We start from the raw sequence: 20,777 nt of genomic DNA, 5'->3' as shown, positions 1-20,777 counted from the left end.
CTTCATCTTAACTTGATTACGTCTGCAAAGACTCTGTGTCCAAATCAAGTCACAGTCACAGGTGGTGGAGGTTAGGACTTGAACATATCTTTTTGGGAGGGACACAATTCAGTGCACAAAACTGACGTAGAAAGCCCTTATGATTTGCCCCTGACCACCCAGCTAACCTCATCTTGCAGCATTTTACTTCTCGCCCACAGTTCCGGCCACCTTGCCTTCCTGGTTCTTTGAAGAAGCCAAGCTATAGGAGGCTTACATTGCCACTCTGTCTGCCTAGAAAGTTCTCTCCCCGCTCGCCACAGGCTCCCTCTTGCAATTCAGATCCTAATGTAAAAGTCACCTCCGTACAGGCCTACCCTGGTCACGTGGTACCCTTTCATCACATCACTATATTTTTCTTCTGGGAGTAGTACTTATCACAATTTGACGTTTTTGTTGTGTATCATTTGTCTGCTTCTACTACAATATTAGTTCATTGAGAACAGGGACCTTATGTCACCCATTCACAGCTGCATCCTCAGCACCTAGAACAGTTCCTGGCACACAGTAGCTGCTCAGTAAGTATTTGCTGAATAAATGACCGCCTACTGGAATGAGTGATGTTTTTTCTTTTTAGACTTACTTAATTGGTGCAACTTGGAAAGGGCAGCTGTTGCTTAAGCAACACTTAGGGGCCATTGCAAGATGCATTGAGAGCATACTTCTCAGAGGGGATCATTTGCGAGGTAGGAGGTAGGAGGGTAGGTTTGCAAAGATTTGTGAAGATGTGATCCCAGTGACAAGCATAGAAAATGCCAATGGGTCCTCGAAAAGATGGGCAATTCCCCCCGCCCCAGCTCCTTACCCTTCCCGCTCCTCACCATGGCTGCACGAACTAGAAACCTGAAACTTATTTGCATTTTTCTGGAATTTCTAATAATAACAACAATAATACTAACAGCAATAATAATAAACATTTATTGAGTTCTCACTTGGCCTTAGCCCTATGCTGAACGTTTACATTTAATTCTTGCCGCATCCCTGCAAGGGGGTGTTATTAGCCTTGCCTTACAGATGAGGAGAGGCAGGCTCGTAAGTAAGGGACTGAGGATGGGGTTAGAGAGTGGCCAAGCTGGATTCAAAAGCTAGTGTTCCACCGCATGTGCCCTCTGCCACCCCAAACCTACTTTTAAATTTTGCTTTGTTGGTTCATCCTCTGCAGATGGGCAGGCAGCCTCCACACATCTTCGTAAGCCCCCAACCACATTCTCTACTTCCAATTACCAGCCTCTTGCTGTCGGTCTATCAAACACTCTTTAGGTAGTACCTCTGTTTTTGCCCCACTTACATATTTCTAGACAAATACCTGAATTTTACATCAACTGTCCCCTACTCCTTTAGTGTCCCTTGGCCACACATCTCAGTTTGCAAACGACTCTTTTCAGTGATTCTCTAGCAAATGTCTTAGGGAAGATCTTCCCCTGAAAGACAGCTGGAACCAGAAACTCTCCAGGCCCTCATTTTGGATCCGTAAACGGAAAAAAGATGAGCGGATCCCAGCTTCCCCAGCCCCCTTTGGCTGAGACTCCAGCTGGCAGGGACCGACTCTCTGCTCTTCTGCTTCATCCCACCACGATACTTAAGCAGGCAAAGCACAGCCCCTCCAGCAGCCATTGGTAACCGTGCCCTGGAAAACGAGTAGCCACACCCGTTTGATGGAGGTTTTGAATTTCAGGTAAAGGTGCCAACTTTGCCAGCATCCGTACAAAGTTGTTGGCTTTGAAGGCCAAGGATTAGCTCCTGTGTGTCAGAGCAAGGCGTCCTGGGCAGAAAATCTTCTTCCAGTCTCACGCTGCCAAGAAAGAGGCCCCTCTTCCCTCCTTCCTCTCCATTTTACCCAGTTTATTCTGCCTGATCGTGTGTTCAATATTTTAAAAATAAACTATATTTTAGAATAGTTTTAGATTTACAGAAGAGTTGCAAAGGTACGAGAACAGAGAGTTCTCGTACACCCAGCACCTAGTTTCCCCTATTATTATGGTATGTTTGTCACAACTAGTGAACCGATAGTAATACATTATTATTAAATAGTGTCTATATTTTATTCAGATTCATTAGTTTTTCCCTCTTCTGTTCCAGGATCCACCCAGGATACCACATTACATTTAGTTGTCATGTCTCCTTAGGCTGTGAAAGTTTCCTTGTTTTTGACAATGTTGGCAGTTTTGAGGAATATCCGTCAAGTATTTTGTGAAATGTTCTACAATTTGGGTTTGTCTCATGTTTTTCTCATGATTAGACTAGGGTTCTGCATTTTTGGGAATAAGATCCTGGAGGTAAGGTGTCCTTCCCAGCACATCCTATCAAAGGTGTGTACTTTTGATGTGGCCTGTGACTGTGGATGGTGACCTTGATCACGTGGTTGAGGTGCTGTTTGTCAGGTTTCTCCACTGTAAAGTTACTTTTTTCCCCATTTCCATACTGTCGTCTTTGGAAGGAAGTCATTATATGCAACCCACACTTAGGGAGTGGAGAGCTATGCTCTGCAGTAAATTGTTTGTAATTTTTATGCATGGGACATATGTCTATTTTCCTCCATGTATGTATCAGTCATTCATTGATGTCAGTATGGAGTCATGGATATTTATTGTATACTTTGAATTATAATCCACCACTGCTATCCTCATTTGTCACACACATCGCTCCAGATTTGGCCATTGGAAGCTCTTGCAGTTGGCTCCTGTGCCCCTATGACCTACCCCTACCATTTTGTATGTGTGTGAGTGTATGTGTGTGTGTGTGTGTTTATTTAGTACTTTCTTACTTTCTGGCACAATAAGATGCTCCAGGCTCACCTTATATATTTCCTGCCCTAGTCCTAGAATCAGCCATTTCTCTAAGGAGCGTTGGTTCTTGTTATTGAAGAATAGCATTAGATAGCAAGATAGGAGCCTTCTGTTTTATTTTGTTCATTTAAAAAACAAAACAAAACAAACAATTTTCTTTAACCTAGCAATGAAGAAGACAAATGCTCTGCCAGCGAATGGCTTGGATAGGTTGGGGCACAGAGGGAGCTCCTCACTCCACTCATGGGAGAGGTCAGTCTGTCAGACCAGGCCCCGCATCACACCAAATGGATGTTCCTAGCCTGTAGGCTCATATCTATTTTAGGACCTTTCTAAAATCATGGATGACTCCCTTTTCTAGGATAGGTTATTTTTGTGGTTTTTTTTTTTTTGGCAAGGAAGATTGGCCCTTAGCTAACATCTGTTGCCAATCTTCCTCTTTTTGCTTGAGGAAGATTGTCCCTGAGCTAACATCTGTGCCAATCTTCCTTTATTTTGTATATGGGACGCCACCACAGCATGGCTTGATGAGCAGTGCTAGGCCCATGCCTGGGACCCAAACCTGCCAACTCCGGGCTGCCAAAGAAGAGTGTGTGAACTTAACCACTACGCCATCAGGCTCGCCCCCTAGGATAGGTTATTTTTTATTGTTTATATTGAGCAATGAGGTAGAAGTTTCAGAATGCTGAGTCAAAGGGTTCTCCTACTGATGATTTATTGTTTTACCGAAAGGATATTTTTAAAACGTCATGTACCACCCACAACTGCATGAGATTTCTTCTTTGTTTGAAAGTCCCAGCAGTTTCAGAGGTTGGATAGATGCAGAAGCTTTTCCCTGCAGCCAGCTGACTTGTTCTAATCCCTTTCAGTGCTTCACCTGGGCAGAAATGATGGGCGGATGTAACAGGCAATTGTAATTATATGACTTCATTGGAGGTGGGCTGAATGGACAGAGCTCCCTCTAATAAAAATTAAAATAGTGAGCAAGCATTAGAGGTTCACGTCATTATGAAGTTTACGCGAACAGTAGCAGTGCCTGACTATAAGTCCCAGCTGCCACCACTATCATCATCATCATCTTTCCAGGGAAGGACCATGAGGATCTTTGTGGGATTTACTTAAAGACTACAGGGTAAAAAAATGACACTTTGACATATCTGGTTTTTTCCTCACCAACATTGTTATCTGCATGTTGGGAGTCAGACTGCTTTAAGCCTGTAAAGGAGGATTTTGCCAAGACTCGCCCACAGCCCGATAGCCACAGTCCTTGGGGACTGTCACGACCAGCCTCTCCCTCACAAGCCATGAAAAGCAGAATATCATTCCTAGGGAGACCATCAGGGGGACACTTGGTACATGACCTGGGAGAACAGGCAGGGCAGTGCCCTCGTCACACTTGACAGATGAGGAAACCACACCAAAGTCACGGTGTCTGAGTCACAGCAGGTTTCTGATCCACTCCTTCCCACCACTGAGGTTTATTTTAAATTATTTTTGTAATATTTAGCCGTGTATTGATATATGAAGGACCCTTTAATTTTTCAAATGCTAAACTCAGAATAAGATGAAGTCTCTATTACTAACTGTAGCTTCTGATTGATAGAAGGTCTCTCTCAAGAGCCCCAGATTGTGCACCCATAAATCCCTGTGCAGCCAAGGTGCTCACTTTTCACTGGTCTCGTTTTAAATTCACTTCCACTCATCTCACTGCGCTTTCAATGCTGCTCAGCAGCCACACTCCATTCCCTGACTTCTGCCACCCTCCCAGTTCATCCTCACACTCAGCTTCCTGCATCCTCACACTCAGCTTCCTGCATCACTAGATAGTAGACACCATCAGAAGAGACCTTCTGCAGGCTGCCACCCCACATCCACTCCTCCCAGCATCCAGACTCATATTTCGCCTTCCTTCCTATTGCAGTAGATGAAAGATCTGCATGTCTCTCTAAGGCTCTAGCCTCCTTATTCACTAAATCTCATCCCCTCTTACCTACTCAAAGTGCTGATGCCAGCAGTTCTCCACGCACTCTCCTGTATCACCAACTTCCCCCTCTCTACTGGATTATTTCCATCAGCATTAAAACACTTATTTCTCCCATCTTAAAAAAAAACAAAAAACAAAAAAAATCTTTAAAATTTTTTCAAATGTTTAATTGTGGTAAAAAAAAAAAAGACATAGCATAAAATTTACTGTCCACCATTTCTAGGTATGCAGTTCAGCAGTGTTAAGTATAGTCACCTTATTGTTCATCCGATCTCCAGAACTTTTTCACCTTGCAAAACCAGAACTCTATACCTGTTAAACTACAACTACCCACTCTCCCCTTCTTCCAACCTCTGGCAACCACCCCTCTACTGTTTCTATGAATTTATCTACATGGGATCAAACAGTATTTGCTTGTGACTGGCTTATTTCACTTAGCAAAATGTCCTTAAGTTTCATCTATGTTGTAGCATGTCTCAGAATTTTCTTCTTTATTTTAAGGCTGAATAATATTTCCTTGTATGGATATACCACATTTTGTTTATCTATTCATCTTTTGATGGACATTTGTGGTTGTTTCCACAATGACTATTGTGCATAATGCTGCATGAACACGAGGATACAAATATCCCTTGGAGACCCTGCTTTCAATTCTTTTGGATATATACCCAGAAGTAGAATTGCAGGGTAATTGTATTTTTAGTCTTTTGAGGAACCTCCGTACTGTTTTCCATAACGGCTGCACCATTTTGTATTCCCATAACAGTGCGCAAGCATTCCAATTTCTCCACACCCTCACCAACATTTGTTACTTTCTTTCTTTCTTTTTGTTTTTTTGATAGTAGCCATCTTAATGGATGTGAGATGATATCTCATTGTGGGGCAAAAATCTTTTGATCTTACTTTTGCCTCTTGCTATGGCTAATTCTCTGCTCCCCTTTATGACAAAACTCCTTGAAAGAGTTGACTTTACCTCCTGATCCCAATGCCTCTCTTCCTATTGTTTCTTTAGTTTATTCCAACCAGGTTCCCACCCCACCCACTGTACCTCAACCTCTCTTGTTGAAAGGAGACTAAATATAATGGCCGCTTCTAGTCTTACTTGTCTGAGCAGAGCATTTGACATGGCCGATCACTCTCTCCTCCTTGAAACTCTTTCTCCCTTTGGCTCCCGCGATGCCACACTCTCCCGGTTTTCTTTCTACCTCACTGGATGTTCTTTCCTGGTTTCTTCTGCTGGTTCCTCCTCATCTCTCCAGTCTCTTCAATTGGAGTCTTGACAGGCTCAGTGCTTGGATCCTTTTCTTCTCCATCTACACTCATTTCTCTGATGATCACATCCATTATCATGGCCTTAAATATCAACTCTATATTGATGATTCCCAAATTTATATCTCCATTTACACTTTACCCCAGAACTCCATACTCTACTATATGCACCTGCCTACTTAACATCTCCACTTGGATGTCTAATAGGCATCTTAAACTTGACATGTCCCAAACTAACCCCTCGTCTTCCCTACCCCTCTTCACTGCCTCCTCAAAAAAGCCTTATCCACTTGCAGCCTTCCTAGCCCAAACCCTTGGAGTCATCTTTGACTTCTTTCTTTCTCTCACCCATCACATCCAGTGTGTCAGTAAGTCCTGCAGGTTTCACCTTCAAGATCTGTCCATAACCGGTCTGCTTCTCATCACCTCCACTCTATCACCATGATCCAACCTAGCATCATCTCTTATCTCCTCTAGATTAGTGTTTCTCCCACTTCTGCTCCTTCTAACTCTTCTCAACACAACAGTTAAGAATGTTTCCCAACAGAAAGATTCTTAAAATATCAGTCATATCCTGTAATTTCTCTGGTCAAAAGAGCTCAGAGTAAAAGTCAAGAACTTACAGTGTCCTGCAAAGCCCTGTGGCTTTATTACTTCTCCAGTCTCAGTCTGGGCTCCCGACGGTTGCACAAACACTCCAGGCATGCTCCTGCCGCAGGACCTTTGCACTTGATATTCTCATTCACTGGAATATTCTTCCATAGACACTGGTATGACTTGCTCTCACACCTCCTTCAAATCTTTGTGCAATGTCACCCAAGAAATGCCCTAACCATCCTATTTTAAAATTTCAACCTAAAGTACAACTCCTCAATTGTGCTTCCCTTGCCCTTTCTCTATTTTCACCCTCAGCTCTCTTATCACCTTATAACATTCTACATCATTTACTTATTTATTCTGTTTATTGTATGCTTCCACCCAATAGAATGTCAGTTCCACGAGGCCAAAGATGTTTGTCTGCTTTGTTCCCTGTTGTATCCCAGCAGCTAGAAGGGTGTCTGCCCTGCAATGGGCTCTCAATACATATTTGTTGAATGAATGAATGAATGAATGTAGAATGTTTGGATAACCAGCAGTAGGAATACTACTTCTCTGTGACTATTGTTATTATTCTATCCTGAAAACCGTGAAAGCAAGTTAGGATATGGATGGGGACTGCAAGTATATTAACAACAGAACCGACATCCTTGCTACTCAAAGTGTGGTCCATGGACCAGCAGCATCAGTACCACCTGGGAGCTTGCTATAAATGCAGAATCTCAGGCCCCATCCCAGACCCCCAGATCAGAATTTGCATTTTAATGAGACGCCCAGGGTGATTGATTGCAACTTAAAGTTGAAAAGCACTGTTGTTGAGCAGTGGTCCTCAACATCAACTGTGTATTGGAATCATCTGAATATCTTTAGAAACTGATGCCTTGGTCCTACCCCCAGAGATTGGCTTAATTGGTCTAGAGTGGGGTCCAGACGAAGGTCAGTGGTGAAGAGGTGGAGTAATTCATTTATTCATTATTTTGGGGTGGAGAGCTAAGATTAGAAACTTGTCTGTCAAACCTTGGTATGGAGAATGACTTGTTGGTGTTGACATCATCAACCAGTTGTCTCCACCTTATTCCATCACAGCAATTTTCAGCCCCTCACTAATTATTTCAAGTGAGACCTTCAAGGTGGCTGCTTCTTTTTACCAGACAATCATGTCCACACTCAGGCTGCCTTTGACAATCTCCACATAGAAAATAAACACTAAACAGTATGTCAGCCCCTGGAGGAATGGCCCCTGAGCTCTTTTCCAGCAGGATCCAGTGATCTTTGCAAGCAGAAAGCTCAGAGAATGAGGAGAGCTTCGGGGTCAGACTCTGGGTGGCTGTGGGGAAAGCCCTGTCCACAGGATTCTAGGGAGCACAGGGGCTCAGGCTGGAAATTGACCCCTATCCTGCATCCTGACGCTGAGGGCTTGCAGGCTTCACCTCTTCCCACCTCTATGTGCTCCAACACCCACTGCCTGACAGTCATTTCCTGGGTGGCTCCACTGTAAGGGTGGGGTGCAGACCTGACCTCTGAGTATGACCCCAAACATGAACCTTGATCATGAACTTGAATCTGAAGTTCAGCCTCCAAAGCTGCCCAATAGAAAGGTGTGGAAGCAGGATAGAGTAGCAGTGGTTAACTGACATGCAGGAAAGATGGGGAGGTGTAGAGAACATTTCCAGATTTTCATTGACCAAATGGGCTCTCTCTTGCAGCTCAAGTCTCGGGTTCTCATGACTCCTTTAGCCCTCTCCCCTCCACGGAGTACGCCGGAGCCCGACCTCAGCTCCATCCCTCAGGATGCAGCCACCATACCCAGCTTGGGGGCCCCACAGGCTCTTACAGGTAGGTCAAGCAATGAACTCCAGGGCTGTGATGGCCTGCCCATCATCTAGCATCACTTTGTGAACTAAAGAGCTGCCACTGTGATAGCTCAGATGAAGGATTTAGTGTGTTAGCTGGACAGCGGATAGGATGACGAAATCCTCTGAGAACATGAGTGTAGGTGTCTCACAGCTTGGATTATATGAAACTTGGTTTTCAATGCATCTTAGGTTCAGCTGGTTGCTTTGGGGTAGGACTAGAAAGAGTGGTTGGTAGCCTAGATTTTTCTTGTCAGAGCCAGCTTTCCTCTACACCAATAGAGAGCCTGCTCACCTTGAAGAGTTTCCACCACTGTGTTTGACTTCCAGATCTCCTAAGGATCCTAATCTCCCTTAATCCCACCTGGCGCCCTCCAATCCAGTCAGAGTCGAGCTCAGCCCAGTCCCTCTCATGGGGCGTCCACCAGCCAACAGTTCCCTCATAAGAGTAACAGCAATCGGGTGATGTCTCTCTCTCTCTCACACATGCACACACGTGCACGCACACACACATGCACATGGTCCTCCTTCATCACAAACAACCCCCTACTGTCGTCCCACTTAAACCCCTTCAGTCCCCTCTCATTGCTCTTAGGTAAAGACCAAACTTGTTAATACAGCCAACGAGGCCCTGCAGCTCGCTGCTCTCCTCTCAGTCCCTAGGGCCCACCACAGGATCTTAGCACATTCTCTTCCCTCCATCTGGAATGATCACCCCTCTGCTCACCCCCATCCTCCCTTGTGTCTTAGCTCAGTCCTCCCTCCCTGCAGAAAACCTTCACTGGCTCTCCTGCCAGGGTTCCCAAGATGGGCTCTCCCAGCACCTCCCTAGTGTTTCTCGCAGCCACGGTCCCGTATCACTTCCTGTGATTCTCTGAGTGTGTCTGCCTCCCCTCCAGGGCCCTAAGCTCTGAGAAGCCAGAGACCATGTAGATTTGGTTCGCCATTTTCTCTGTAGGCCAGCACAGTGCCTGGCGTGAAGGTCCCTTATTAATTAGATTTTCCTCAGTTGTCTGGCATGAGTGAAAAGAGCACAGGCCTTGACATCAGAAAGACTTGAGTCCAAATCACTGTTGCATCACTAATTACAGACTTTATGAGCATCCATCTAACCACTTTAAGCCTCGGTTTCTTCATTAGTAAAGGAAGTAATAATTCCCAGGCTTGTCTTGAGAATCGAACAAGATAAAGTACATAAAGTGCCTGGAATGTAGTAGATGCTCAATAAAAACTAATTTTCTTCACCTTTGCCATTACTATTTAATCCTTCCAAAGTGCTATTGGTCTCCTCTTACAGTCCCTCTTCAACACTCCTTCGGACTAGTGGCCCCCAAGGTAAGATGCTCATACCCCGGGTGGGGGTGGGGAAGACATAAGAGCAACCGTTAGTGTACAGAAGAAAACATCACCTACCACTGATATTTATTTTTATCTTATCCTTTAAAACTTTATATTTTTTGGTTACATTTTAAAATGTATGCAATACATTAATATAGTTAAGAATGCATATAACCTATAAATAAACACATTTTGGGGTGCGTGCTCAAAAATGTTTTACCGATGGGGGATATTACTTTGAAAGTGTGGGGACCATTGGTTGGGCTCAACTAAATGGGCAGCTGAGTGCTTGTTATCTCTGAGATTGTAAATAGCGCTGTTTTCAGAATTTCATTGAATATATACTCCTTGGAGTAATCAGCATCGTCTGATCGAGATACACAATGTGTGATCAAGATAGACAATATTTTGTGTAGCTCGATAGCTCCTTTGAAGGAGGAGGGAGGATTTTGTATGTGTGCATGCCCAGCATGGACATACATTTATACACATGGCCCACATGGGCCTCCATAATGTCTACGATTCAGATTTGAGGATCAGAGAGGACCCTCTTGTCCATCTGTTCCTGACCGGGAGCCTCTCTTGAGAGCAAGCCCTGGCAGTTCGAGGTAATTGGCTCTTTGGCCTCTTTTACTTCCTAAATTAGGAAGAATTGGTCCCATTTGTGGCCTTTTTAGCTTTCCAAGGCCGGGGTCGAGGGGGCGTGGCTGAGGCATCCCCCGTGCACACAGGAGCAGCCCCCTGGCCTGATGGGTGCCCGATACTGAGGGCTCTGTGGGTTTCTGCTTCCACAGTCTGCCTCTACATCAACAAGCAAGCCGACGCAGGGCCGTACCTGGAGAGGAGGAAGGTGCAGCAGCTCCCTGAGCACTTCGGGCCCGAGAGGCCATCGGCAGTCCTGCAGCAGGCCGTGCAAGCGTGCATCGACTGCGCCCACCAGCAGAAGCTGGTCTTCTCCCTGGTCAAGCAGGGCTATGGTGGTGAGATGGTGTCAGGTAAGGCCCTGGGGCGGGTTGTACGAGGAGGGCTGTGGTTTCTGTATTTTGATTGTGGTTTCGTGACTGTGTACATTTGTCAAAACTCATAAACCCAACACCCCATAAAGAGTAAATTTTATTGTTTATAAATTACACCTCAATGCCTGACATAAAAAATAAAAGAAAACTATAGGCAAATCTTCCTTATGAATTATGAGTTTAAGATCATCTCACAGTACAAGTTTTTATTAATGTTTTAAAAAGCAATAATATAGGTTTTAATATTAATGGATTAAAATTGGAAAAGTACAATCTTCATAACTGACATAACCAAATCATTTGATGCTGAAGAGGAAAGTGCCATCTTCAGGCTTGGGGGACAGTGGTGTGGCCAGGGTCCATCCTCCAGCTGCTGGGCTCCAGGGGCCTTAAATAAGCCTGTGTGCTGAAGGCCTCTCTCAGGGCTCGAGGAGAAGATTCTCCCAGACCTGGACAAGAAGACTGGACCTCTGAATCCTTACTCTTAACTCTTCTCTTTCTCCCACGTCCGACCTCCAACCCATCAGTAAATCCTACTGCTCTAACTTCAAAATACATCCAGAATCTAGCCACCTCTCACCACCCAGCAGCCACTCTGGTTTTTTAAAAATCTAAGTCAGATCATGCTCCTTCTCTGCCCTAAACTCTCAGTGGCTCCCATGTCGCTCTGAGAAAAAGCCCACATGTTTACAAGAGCCCACAGGCCCCATGTGACCTGGCTCTGGCTACCTCTTTGATCTCCTGGCCCCTTCTCTGGAGTTCCCCGCTCTGCTCTGGCCGTGCTGGCCTCCTTGCTTTTCCTGTATCCTCCAGCCACACTCCTGCCTGAGGGCCTTTGCACGTGCTGTTCTCCCTTTCTGGAATGATCTTCCCCCAGCTGTCCATGTGACTTGCTCTTGGACTTCCTTCAGCTTTCTACTCAAATGCCACATTATCGGAGAGTCCTTTCCTGGCCACGGGGTCTGAATATCAGCCCTAGTCACTATCTGTTCTCCCTCACTCTGCTTCATTCCTTTTTCACAGCACTTATCACCATGCAGGGCAGTGGGGAGAGCTCATGGGCCCAACCGCGTCTCACAAGAGGCTTCAGGGTTAATCTCTTCTCCCATCGTCACTGCCCTCCTCCAGTTTCAGCCCCAACCCAACAGCTTCCAGAGGGAGTGGAAGTTGTCAGCACAAGTGAAAGGCAGAGCCGGGAGCTCTGTCCTTTTCAAGTGTTTGCCTGCAGAGGCTCGTTCTGTGATACCCCAGACTCTCTACACAATGGGGGTCACCACCTGCCCTTAAGCCCTGGAGCACCGGGCCTTTGCAAGATGTCATGACTCAAAGGGACCGCCTGGTGTCTTCTCTGGTGCAGCATCATGGACATGGGCATGGGAGAAGTTTCCCCAGCCCTGGGGCGGTGCAGCACTGGTGCCCCTGCTGGCCGGCTATGAGAACCTCAGAGGAGAGGTGCCTCTAATGCAGCTGTGTCCTGAAGAGCTAAAGCAGGGGCATTTTATTTCACTCCGGATGCCCAGGGCTTAGGGGTGGGGAGGTTATCCAACACGGCTTCCCCAGCTCTGATTGATTCAGCCCACCTTCTGGAGCTCCCTGTGAGCGTGAAGCTGGGTCTGACTTGCTGGTAACTGATTAAAATAGAACTTGGCAAGGCCAAGGGGCATATGTCTGACCCAGGGTGACTTTGAAGAGACTTTAGCAGATGCGAACAGAGACAGGAGGAAGAAGCGATGCATCAAGAGAGGCCAGGAGGAGAGTCCTGTTTCCGGCCCTCTGAGAGCCCCGTGGCCATTCTTCTCCTGTTTTCTGTCTGAAACCTTGTTCTCCGTCCTGGGCTACCCTCAGAGGTAAAGACCTTCTCCTTCTCCTTGCTAAATAACACGGCTCAAGACACAGACCTGGCAATAAGAGAAAGCCCCTCCTGCAATGTGTGCCCACTCTCTTGAGCGAATCCCATCTAACTGAATGCTTTATGGCCCTGCCCCCTAAGCAGGGAGAGCTGACCCCATTTTCCCTGCTCTCTTGCTCAGCCCTTCTGTGACCTCAGGGGCCTCAGCCCTGGGGAGGACGTTCTGCAGTGCTTGGCACCAACACAAGACTGGGCGGGGCCCTGCCAAGTTTCCCTTGGCTGAGGGATTCCCAGGAAGGCCAGAGCTGAGCGCTTGGCCTCACTGTCTTGGAGAATGCAGTGGCACTGAGGGGACTCCTCGTGCCTCCTTGAGGTTGCAAGGTGGCAATGTGGCTTCCATGTTGCTAACACTGATACGGAAGCTCAGCAAGGCTGTGGTGGTAGCAAGGTGTTTAGGGAGGGACTCGAGGAGAAGCAGACTCTCCCACTCTCCACCTGGAACCTGATCTTAGGGCACCGCTTTCCATACATTCCCAAGGCACAGGGCATAGCAAACGATGACGTTGGTGCTGGCACCACTGGCTAGAGGAACCAAACTGCCATGGCTGGGCCTTGGGCCACCCCAAGGGCTGAGGGAAACAGTACCACAGCACCCCAGAACCCATTCCCAGCACATCTGTTGGGGTGCCTGGCCTCAGCCACACCCTCCCAGAGGGGTGGACTTTATGATCTCGCAAACTCCATGTCTGCCTTCAGGAAGTGGACTTTTCCCACTTCTGTCATCCTCCGGGCACCTCCTGGAATGTGTGCACAATGATTTATGGGACGCCTGATGCCCCAGACCCTCCTGCTGTGGGTTCAGTCTCCATCACACCTAGTTTTTAAGGTATTGGAGGCAAGCAGCAGGGCCCACACTAAGAGGGAATTTCCAGAGTGTCTGAGTGGCCAAAGGGACCCATTTAGTGAGCATCTCGGCAGCTCTTTGCTGACTCTCCCAATCAGAGTCACTTGGAGTATTAAAACAACGGGCAAGTGCCACAGAGAGGCCATATGAGCTGGAGAAACCACTCCAGGCCCTCTTCTTAGTTTCCTCATCTGTCATATGGGGTTGTAACTGTTTGCCTACTGTCCTCGCAGAATGGTCATGAGGCCTAAATGAGGGGATAGCTAGGAAAGCTCTTGCCAAACTCTAAAGAGCTACGCAAAAGTGGATTCTTTCAATTCCTAATTCAAATGGGTGTTGTCTTTTTTTAGTTCTGAAATCAAAACTAGCTCTGGTCACCCCTGCCCCAGCCCCTGCCATGTGCTAGCCTTTGGGAGATACAGTGTAAAAAAAACCATCTGCCGCCTGGGTGTGGCCGCCATGAGGCAGAGGCCTAGGTGGGAGCAGAATGTCCTGTTTGGGATCTCCTCGTGTGTTCTTCACACCGGAGCAGGTGTGTAAGCTTCAGGGGCCGAGAGAGGGCTGTGAGGAGGATTATAGAAGGGAACATGCTGGAAGAAACTGGTGTTTCTTCTAAATTCGGGTCACCCTATAGAAATCGAGTTTGACAGCATCACTGTGGAGATATTTTTGTTCTTCTATAAAGACTCTTCCTCAGAAAGCTAGAATGAACCCTGGACTCTGTGAGGCTGGGTTAGAGTTGGAGAACTCGGAACACAATCAGATTTATTTGAATATATCTATAGATCTAGATCGATCTATCTAATTTTAAAGAGATCGATCTAGATAGAGAAATAATTATAATGAGATAGTATACATACATACATTTCTTAGCTCTCTCCACTGAAAGGGCCCAGAACTACTGACACCCCAGTAGCAATGAGCACATCCAGTGCCCAAATCTTGGTTTCTTAATATCACTCTTCAATAAAAGGAACCAGGGCTGTTGGGCAAATGGCTGATTTTGGAGATGGGGCAAGGAAAATACAAGATGAAGCTGGAGTATCTTAAAGTGTCGGTAACCAAAGAGTTGCTAAAAAGAAAAAAATTGGGGGCATGTCATAGGGACACAGGAGTCAACCTGAAAGCCCCCAAAGGCAAAAGCTGGAAAAATTTGAGCAACAAAATAAGTAAGATCTTATTGGATACCCCACAGTACAAAAAAAACATATTGAGTCTGTACTGATATCAATAAATGATCAAAGAAAGGAAGAAAGAAACGGAGGAGAATGGGCCGTTCTTCCTCGTAGAAGAATTCCAAATGATATAGACTCTCCCATCTCCAGGAGGTGAAGCTTAATCCCTCCACTGTCCTCGAGCGTGGACCGTACCTTGTGATTTATTTCCAGGGAGTAGAATATGGAGAAATCAGAGGAGAAATGTAGCAAACGCAATCTTGGCCAAAGATCTTCCAGTGATGTCACATGGATATCATGTACCTGTTATGTGATACGATGAGAAGGGCACTTCACCTCTGTGGTCTGCCTCCCAAAAAACCTAGAATCCCTGTCAAAGCATGAGAAAAAAATCAGACAAACCCAAAGTGAGGGACGTTTTTCAAAATTCCTGACAAGTACTCTTCAAAACTGTCAAGGTCATGAAAAACAAGGAAAGACTAAGAAACAGTCACAACCCAGAGGAGACTAAGGAGACATGACAGCTAAAGCCAATGCAGTCTCTGAGAGGAGATACTGGAACAGAAACAGGACATTAGTGAAAAAATAGGTGAGATCCAAATAAAGCCTAGGGAAAAACAAAACAAAGGTGAACAAACAGAAACCTCCTTCCTGGGGCTGACGGACTGTGGCTCTCTCCAGTGCCCTGCTCTGAGTTGCTGTCTGTGGTTTTCCAGTCTCGGCATCCTTTGATGGGAAACAGCACCTGCGGAGTCTGCCCGTGGTGAATAGCATCGGGTATGTCCTCCGCTTCCTCACCAAGCTGTGCCGAAGCCTTCTGTGTGATGACCTCTTCAGCCACCAGCCCTTCCCCAGGGGCTCCAGTGCCTCCGAGGAAGCCCAGGAGACCAAGGAAGGCAGGATGGAGCCAGGTAGGGTTTGTCTGTCTGTCTTCCCACGCCTGCAGGTGGTCCCAGGTGTCCCTGCCCTCCCCGGGCAGGTGAAGCTGCTGCTGAGGGAGCCACCACAGTTCCTGGGAGCTCAGCTGCTGGAGGCCCTTGGCCTGCCTCTCTGGGTGCCCGGGGAGCAGTCAGGGCTCGCCAAGACCAAGGATACCTAGACCCACCCGGGCTGTGGTGGGAAGAGCTTGCTCCAGCTACTGAGAGCCGACATTACAGCTTTCAGGCCTGTGTTATTAGAATTTAGACACTGAGACCACATCACGTATAAATGAGAGATTTTCCTCACTCTCCTCTAATTAAGACTTTTGGGCACTTATTCATCATTGTTGAGTAGTTGACGGACTATGAAACTAAGGAACTAAGAAATCCTAGAAAAACTAGGGCTAAGGAACCAATTATGCTGGTCCTGCCTGGAGGCCTCAGGTGCCTATCATGTTCATAAAAGGTGTCTATTATGGCAGGAATTTGACCGGGCCATGACTCAAATACGTCTTCCAGTAGGAGTTATCGTTTCTCTCTCATCACAGCTTGGAAAGTGAGCCAGGGGCTGAGCGCCTTTTGTCCCAACAGCCCCGGAACAGCTCAGCATAGGAAAGTGGCTGGCAGGAAGGGCAGCAAGGCCACATGGGCAAACTTGTTGCAACCTTGTCTGCCCAAGGGGCTAGACGCCAGCAGGAGGTGCTCCTTCCCCACTTGGCAGCCCTGAGTTACGGATTTGCAAAGAGTTGAACTTGACTCCAGGTTCTGGATTCCAGATTCCTAAGGATGAGCATAACTGTTGCCTGTTTGCTTTCTCCAGAAGCAGTGTTGTTGACATATAAAGAACACGCAGATAGTGAAACTGGAATCTAGAAATTACATCATTCTGCACACATTTGATGGACGCTCTTCTGTTCCAAGCACTGTGTGAGACTCTGTCTTGGAATAAGACAAATACCCGAGCTTAGGAAAGTTCTGGAGGTGCTGAGTGACCATTACAAATAATGAGAAACTGATCTGTTTGCAGGTGTGTGCTCACGGACAGGCTCAGAGCGTTCAACACAAGGACACGTATAATTAGAGCGGCTATGTCTTAAGCTCAGGAAGACAGCAGGGCAGGATAAACTTAGATTCTTAGCGTAGATTTTCTCCGATACTGTCAATAATCTTGTCTGCAATTTTTCTTTAACCTCTCTGAGTCCTGGGAAACAGGAAGGAATTTGGCCTTTACAAAGCAAGGTGCCAAATTAAATACGGTCTGTGTGAGCAGATGCTGTATACCTCTGTGCTTTTTTTGATGTCTCTATATATGTGAGTTTGGGAAAGTTTTCTCATCTTTCCAGACCTCAGTTTCCTAAATGAGGGGTTGGAGTTGCTCCTGTATAATGCTCCTTCTTGTCTGACAGTCTGTGAATCTGGTCTCTCCTGTAAACCGCAGTTGACTCAGAGACGTGTTCTAAAGCTAAGGTATCTTCTAGTGAATCTTGCAACGAGAATAGCAGAATGGTCTGATTTCGCTTGGCAAACCCTTGAATCATTGTTCCATTGAACAAGCGTGACCCATGGGACATAATCATAAAGCCACATAATTCATGTCTCCCATTTTCCTTTAAATGCAGCCTTTGTGACCACTTCTTCCTTGTCCATGGATGAAATTTAGGACAAATCTTGTGACTTTTCTGGCTCCTTTCAGGTAACAAAACATTCTCTAGTCAATAATTCATATGTCCAGATCAGTGATAATCAAACCTTAAATTACACTCAAAGGAATGACTACTCCCTGGGGCCAGCCCAGTGGCGTAGTGGTTAAGTTTGTGTGTTCTGCTTCAGTGGCCCAGGGTTCTCAGGTTCGGATCCCAGGCGCCAACATCACACCACTTGCCAAGCCATGCTGTGGCAGCCTCCTACATACAAAATAGAGGAAGATTGGCACAAGATGTTAGCTCAGGGTTAATCTTCCTCAGGAAAAAAAAATGGTATAACTACTCCCCATTCCCAGCTCAGACTTACCTCAGGCCAGTTGCCTGCAGCAGTAAAGGAGAGCATGACCGGCTTCTCTCCACCCCTACCCCCACCCAGCCTTGTGTTTTTGTCCCCTCTCATACCTAGCTAAGAATGATTTAGAATCCTTCACGATCAGAGTCGGGAAAGGAGGAGAGGTCAGAGTTAGGAGGATTTTTATTTGACTAATCCTGCTGTGAGTTGGCATCATGCTCCCTGGTTCTGGCAGGTGTTTAAAGCTGGTTCTTCATCCTGTGGGCTCTTACATGGGTCCTTTCGTGTTCTACCATCTTTCATGTGCACTTTTGTTGACACGGACAAATGTAACTCTTCTCTGGCTGGTCACTTAGGATTCCTTCCACAGCCTCAAGGCGTCTTTGGGTAAATCTCTAGCTTCTTTCTGCTGAGGCCCCTTTGTGCCTCCAGACAGTCCTCTGAGAAGGAACTAAGATGATCCCACTTCAGCTCTCTCTTCTGACGGCCTGCATCTGGTCTCTGAGAAACACTCACACATCCTTTACCTAAACGAACCGGGCGCGCAGGCCAATCCCTGCAGGCACTTCCCTTGGTTCTGCCATCAGAGCAGCCAGAATTTTAGATTTCTCACAGGAATCAAACAATAATCCATTGTGTCTCTCAAGCTCCAGGGACCAATATCAAGCTATTCACATGGCCACATGGACGCCCTTGGGAACACACTGGACAGCTGTCTCCATAATTCATCTTCTAGGCAGCCTGTTTCTCAGCTTCTACAATTTCTCTTGCAGGCTGGACGTGGTGGTCATCTATAGGTGTAAACCTAGCTTTCCAGCATCTCTTTTTTGCAAGATCTGCACACTTCACTCTGGTATGGGGTGTCTTATTTTGCAGCCTCAGCCAAAACTGAAACTAAAATAGTCTCATTTTAACATCCTGTCCTGAGCCCCCTTCAGCTTTCCTTAAGTGATCACTGAGAAAACTCTTGCCTTGGTTTCCACTTTATTCTCTCCCCTTCAAACTCACCATGCCGAATGAAGTTCCAGTCTTTTCCCTGGAGTAGTATAGCTGCCTCACTTCTTCCCTTGACTGAGGCAGGGATTTCTACCTGAAAGCTGGTTTCCTTCCTAGTTGGCTTGGCTTTGGAAGAAAATGACTTCCATTGTCTTCGCGAGCCCTTCCCTAACCCACAGCTGCTTTGAAAAAATGAATTGCTCCAAATCAACCAACTACATTGAAATTGTTCCTCATGTCCTGGGTGTGACAGAACTGAGAGCTGCATGTTTGATGTGTCCGGGAGCCTCAGGGAGGGTGGAGGAAGCAGCTATGGCATGTATGCCCTGAGCGGCCCCCTTGCCACATGTCTTCCCCACCGGTCTGCCGTGGGGCCTAAAATAACATTAGGAAGTTTGCCTTTAGATTAAGACATTGACTTGACAAAGCTCCCTTAGAGGGTAATCCATCAAATTATTATTACTTTAGATGAGGAATTAGTTTATCACTCACTTTCTCACCATTGTGTCAAGAAAAGGCAAGTATATTTATAAGAGGGAAGAAATGGAGGTCTTTGTTGATGTTAGGCCCCATATCCACCCATAGGACCCTGTTTGGTCGTTCCTAGACAAGATTATAGCCGTGAGCTCATTTGAACCAGGTCTTGCTCTGTCCCAAGGTCGTTCAGTCAAAGCTGGAGTGTTCTAGGCTGGGTGCCACACAGTTAGAGGGTTTGCCAACACTCATTAGAGTGCTTCCAGAAGATAGATCATGACATGATAAGAAAATGCAAAGCCATGACACGTAAGGAACTATTAAATAAACTATGATGTTTGCAGTTGAAAAATGGATGATTCGGGGAAGACATGATTTTCTGTTCCACTTTATGACAGCAGGTCACATGGGTTTGTACTCTGTGGTCCTGAAGGTAGATTTAATGAAACCTGAGGTCTTGCCACTCAAACTCTTGTCAGGAGCATTGTCATCACCTGAGAAAGGCAAAAGCTCAGTGGCCCTCCCATAAGCTTAACAACAGATCCCAGGTGTTTTGAAGACACATTAAAGTTTGAGAAGCATGGACTTAAGGACTACTCTCCCAGGTAGAGAATTTGGCAGCTGAATAACTAGCTGGAACTCTCAGAAGATAGTTCCCTCAGGAGTCAGGTGGAGGTGACACTGTAAAGACCTTTGAATAGTCAAAGCCATTCACAAGCAGAAGTGGCTGCTTGGGGGTCGTGATCTCCCCGTCATTGGTGACAAGTGCAGGTGTCCAGTGGTTAGGGCCGTTGGGGGAACTCTGACAATCCAGAGCAGTAGGAGCAAGATGTCCTCTCTGGTCCCTTCCAGGCTGAGAGTCATGGCTGGAGGTGGCAGAGGACAGCCCTGGACTGCAGGAGGTCCAAGTGCCCCAGGAACCCCAGCAAGGGCCCCCCTAGTGGTAAAGGTGAGGATGCCAAGACAGGGGTGCTCTCATCAGAGCAGAGAGAGGGCTTCTTCCAACTCTCTTCCCTGACCTTTGAACTATAAACTCTCCTGCCGGATGCCCTTTCTCCAGTGTCCAGGGAAAACCAGGCGTCAGACCTACTCGCTGCCTGAATTCAGCCTGGAAGGTGGAGTTCTTGGCTTGGGATCAGGAACTTCGGTCATTTTCCTTCAATGCTATTAACCAACAGCCACCTGTGGTTTGTGTCTAAGGAAGCAGAGCAGCTCTCCTGGTGCTTTAGGAGAAGGGAGGCAGAAATACGGATTTGATAACATTTGTGGTTATGTCAGAAGTCATGAGATGATCACGGGGAGAATTTTACCTTACCCTTGAATGTTAATAAAAAAAATCTCAATTATAAATAAGCTTTAGCCAGTGCTCCTCAAACTTTAATGTGGTCAGGAACCACCTGGGCATCTTGTTAAAATGCAGATTCTGGCTCCATGAGTCTAGGTGAGACCTGCGAGTCTGCATTCTAACAGGTGCTTGGGTGATATGGGTGCTGCTGCTGGTTGGGGACCAAACTTCAAATGAGTGACTAAGTGTGCACTGGCAGAGTCCTGCTCCCTTAGGGAAGTTTATTCTAGGTTTTCA

At 46.5% G+C, this 20,777-nt stretch overlaps 1 protein-coding gene across 11 annotated transcripts in view; it reads left to right on the top strand.

Moving 5' to 3' along the window:
* Nucleotides 1-20,777, top strand: part of SCML4 (Scm polycomb group protein like 4) — a 113,004-nt gene that overhangs the window by 60,358 nt on the left and 31,869 nt on the right. For all 11 annotated transcript variants that reach the window (XR_287907.4, XM_070223632.1, XM_070223635.1 and 8 more), the window contains 3 exons: nucleotides 8,382-8,511; nucleotides 10,661-10,861; nucleotides 15,527-15,721. Coding sequence is in view for 10 of the 11 variants with exons in the window: in XM_070223632.1 (XP_070079733.1) it covers nucleotides 8,382-8,511; nucleotides 10,661-10,861; nucleotides 15,527-15,721 (526 nt within the window). In the remaining variant the exon portion in view is untranslated. The remainder of the gene's footprint in view (nucleotides 1-8,381; nucleotides 8,512-10,660; nucleotides 10,862-15,526; nucleotides 15,722-20,777) is intronic.

The sequence above is a fragment of the Equus caballus genome, chromosome 10 (assembly GCF_041296265.1).
Source record: "Equus caballus isolate H_3958 breed thoroughbred chromosome 10, TB-T2T, whole genome shotgun sequence".
Classification (NCBI taxonomy): Eukaryota; Metazoa; Chordata; class Mammalia; order Perissodactyla; family Equidae; genus Equus; species Equus caballus.
This window is presented reverse-complemented; position numbering and strand designations above follow the sequence as displayed.